Source organism: Eimeria tenella, genomic scaffold (genome assembly GCF_000499545.2).
Source record: "Eimeria tenella Houghton genomic scaffold, Eth_scaff4426, whole genome shotgun sequence".
Taxonomy (NCBI): Eukaryota; Apicomplexa; class Conoidasida; order Eucoccidiorida; family Eimeriidae; genus Eimeria; species Eimeria tenella.
The window spans coordinates 1-1,355 of record NW_013545352.1 but is presented as its reverse complement, the minus strand read 5'-3'; the positions used below and the strand labels follow the sequence as shown (position 1 = coordinate 1,355).

Below are 1,355 nucleotides of genomic sequence, written 5' to 3'. Positions count from 1 at the left end.
CTCTAGGGTTTAGGGTTTAGGGTTTAGGGTTTAGGGTTTAGGGTTTAGGGTTTGCTGCAGGACCTTTCTTCCTTCACTCTCGCCCAAGGGGCCCTTTCTGTTATGGCCGCCCGCAAGTTGGGGCTGACGGCCAGACAGCCGGAAACTGAAAAGGCCCCTGAGGGCCTCAAGGAGTGGCTTTCTGGCCAGGTTAGGGTTTAGGGTTTAGGGTTTAGGGTTTAGGGTTTAGCGTCCAGGGATAGGGGCGAGGGCCCAGGGTTAGGGTTCAGGGCTCATCAGCCCGAAACTGAAGAGGTCCTTCAGGGCCTCACGGAGTGGCTTTCTGACCAGGTTAGGGTTTAGGGTTTAGGGTTTAGGGTTTAGCGGCCCCAAACTGGAAAGGCGCCTCAGAGCCTTAAGGAGTGGTTTTCTGGCTAGTTTGTGGTTTAGGGTTTAGGGTTCAGGGATTAGGGTTCGGGGTTGGGGAGTTGGGGTTTGGGATTTAGGGTTTAGGGTTTAGGGTTTAGGGTTTGGCAGCCAGAAGCGGAAGCAACCCAGGGGCTCAAGGAGTAGCTTTCTCTCCAAATTAGGGTTTAGGGTTTAGGGTTTAGGGTTTAGGGTTTAGGGTTTGCGTTTCTCAGGGTTTGGCGAAGTTTGGTTTGATGAAGTCTTCTGGAGGCGGAGCTGGCTGGGGCGCAGGAGTTGGCCTTGGGGGGACTTCAGGTGACCTTGCGGGTTTAGCTGCTGCGCTTTCCAAAGTAGGGTTTAGGGTTTAGGGTTTAGGGTTTGGGGTTCAGGGTTTGGGGCTTGGGGTTGGGGTTCGGGGGTGGGAGTGCTGTGGCTCTCGCGAAGTCGTATATGCCTTTGTGTGTGTCGCTTGGGGTTTAGGGTTTAGGGTTTAGGGTTTATTAGGGCTTAGGGCTTAGGGTTTAGGGTTTGGGGTTTGTCAGGATTACGTGTTCACGGCGTGCTAGGGTTTAGGGTTTAGGGTTGCTGCTTTGCCTTTGCAGGCTACAGAAAAAGCAGCAGCGGCTGCAGCTGCTTCTTCAGAAGCCGTAAGATTTTTCTGCTGCTGCTGCTACAGTTTCTGCTGCTGCTGCAGTTTCTGCTGTAGCCGCTGCTGCAGCTGCTGCAGCAGCTGCTGCGATTGTCTCTGCCGGTGCTTCGGCGCTTTTGCCGCAGGCTTTGCTGCTGCAGCAGCGCCTGCTGCGGCTCTTTGTCCCGCTGCTGCTGCTGCTGCTGCTGCTGCTGCTGCTGCTGCATTGGAATTTAAGTTTTTGTAAACCCTAATTTTACTTTTGCAGAAACCCAAACCCAAAGAAGCAGAAAAAAAAGAACCCCCAAAGAAAGCTCCGCCCAAGGCGGGGCCCCCCCGC

At 54.3% G+C, this 1,355-nt stretch overlaps 1 protein-coding gene across 1 annotated transcript; it reads left to right on the top strand.

Moving 5' to 3' along the window:
- Positions 1-102: 102 nt before the first annotated feature.
- ETH_00036205 (uncharacterized protein) lies at positions 103-1,034 on the top strand (the record flags this gene model as incomplete). Its single annotated transcript, XM_013380086.1, has 3 exons — positions 103-189; positions 621-737; positions 990-1,034. Coding segments are annotated over 3 exons (249 nt in total), but the record flags the coding sequence as incomplete, so codon positions are not given.
- Between the last annotated feature and the right edge of the window lie 321 nt (positions 1,035-1,355).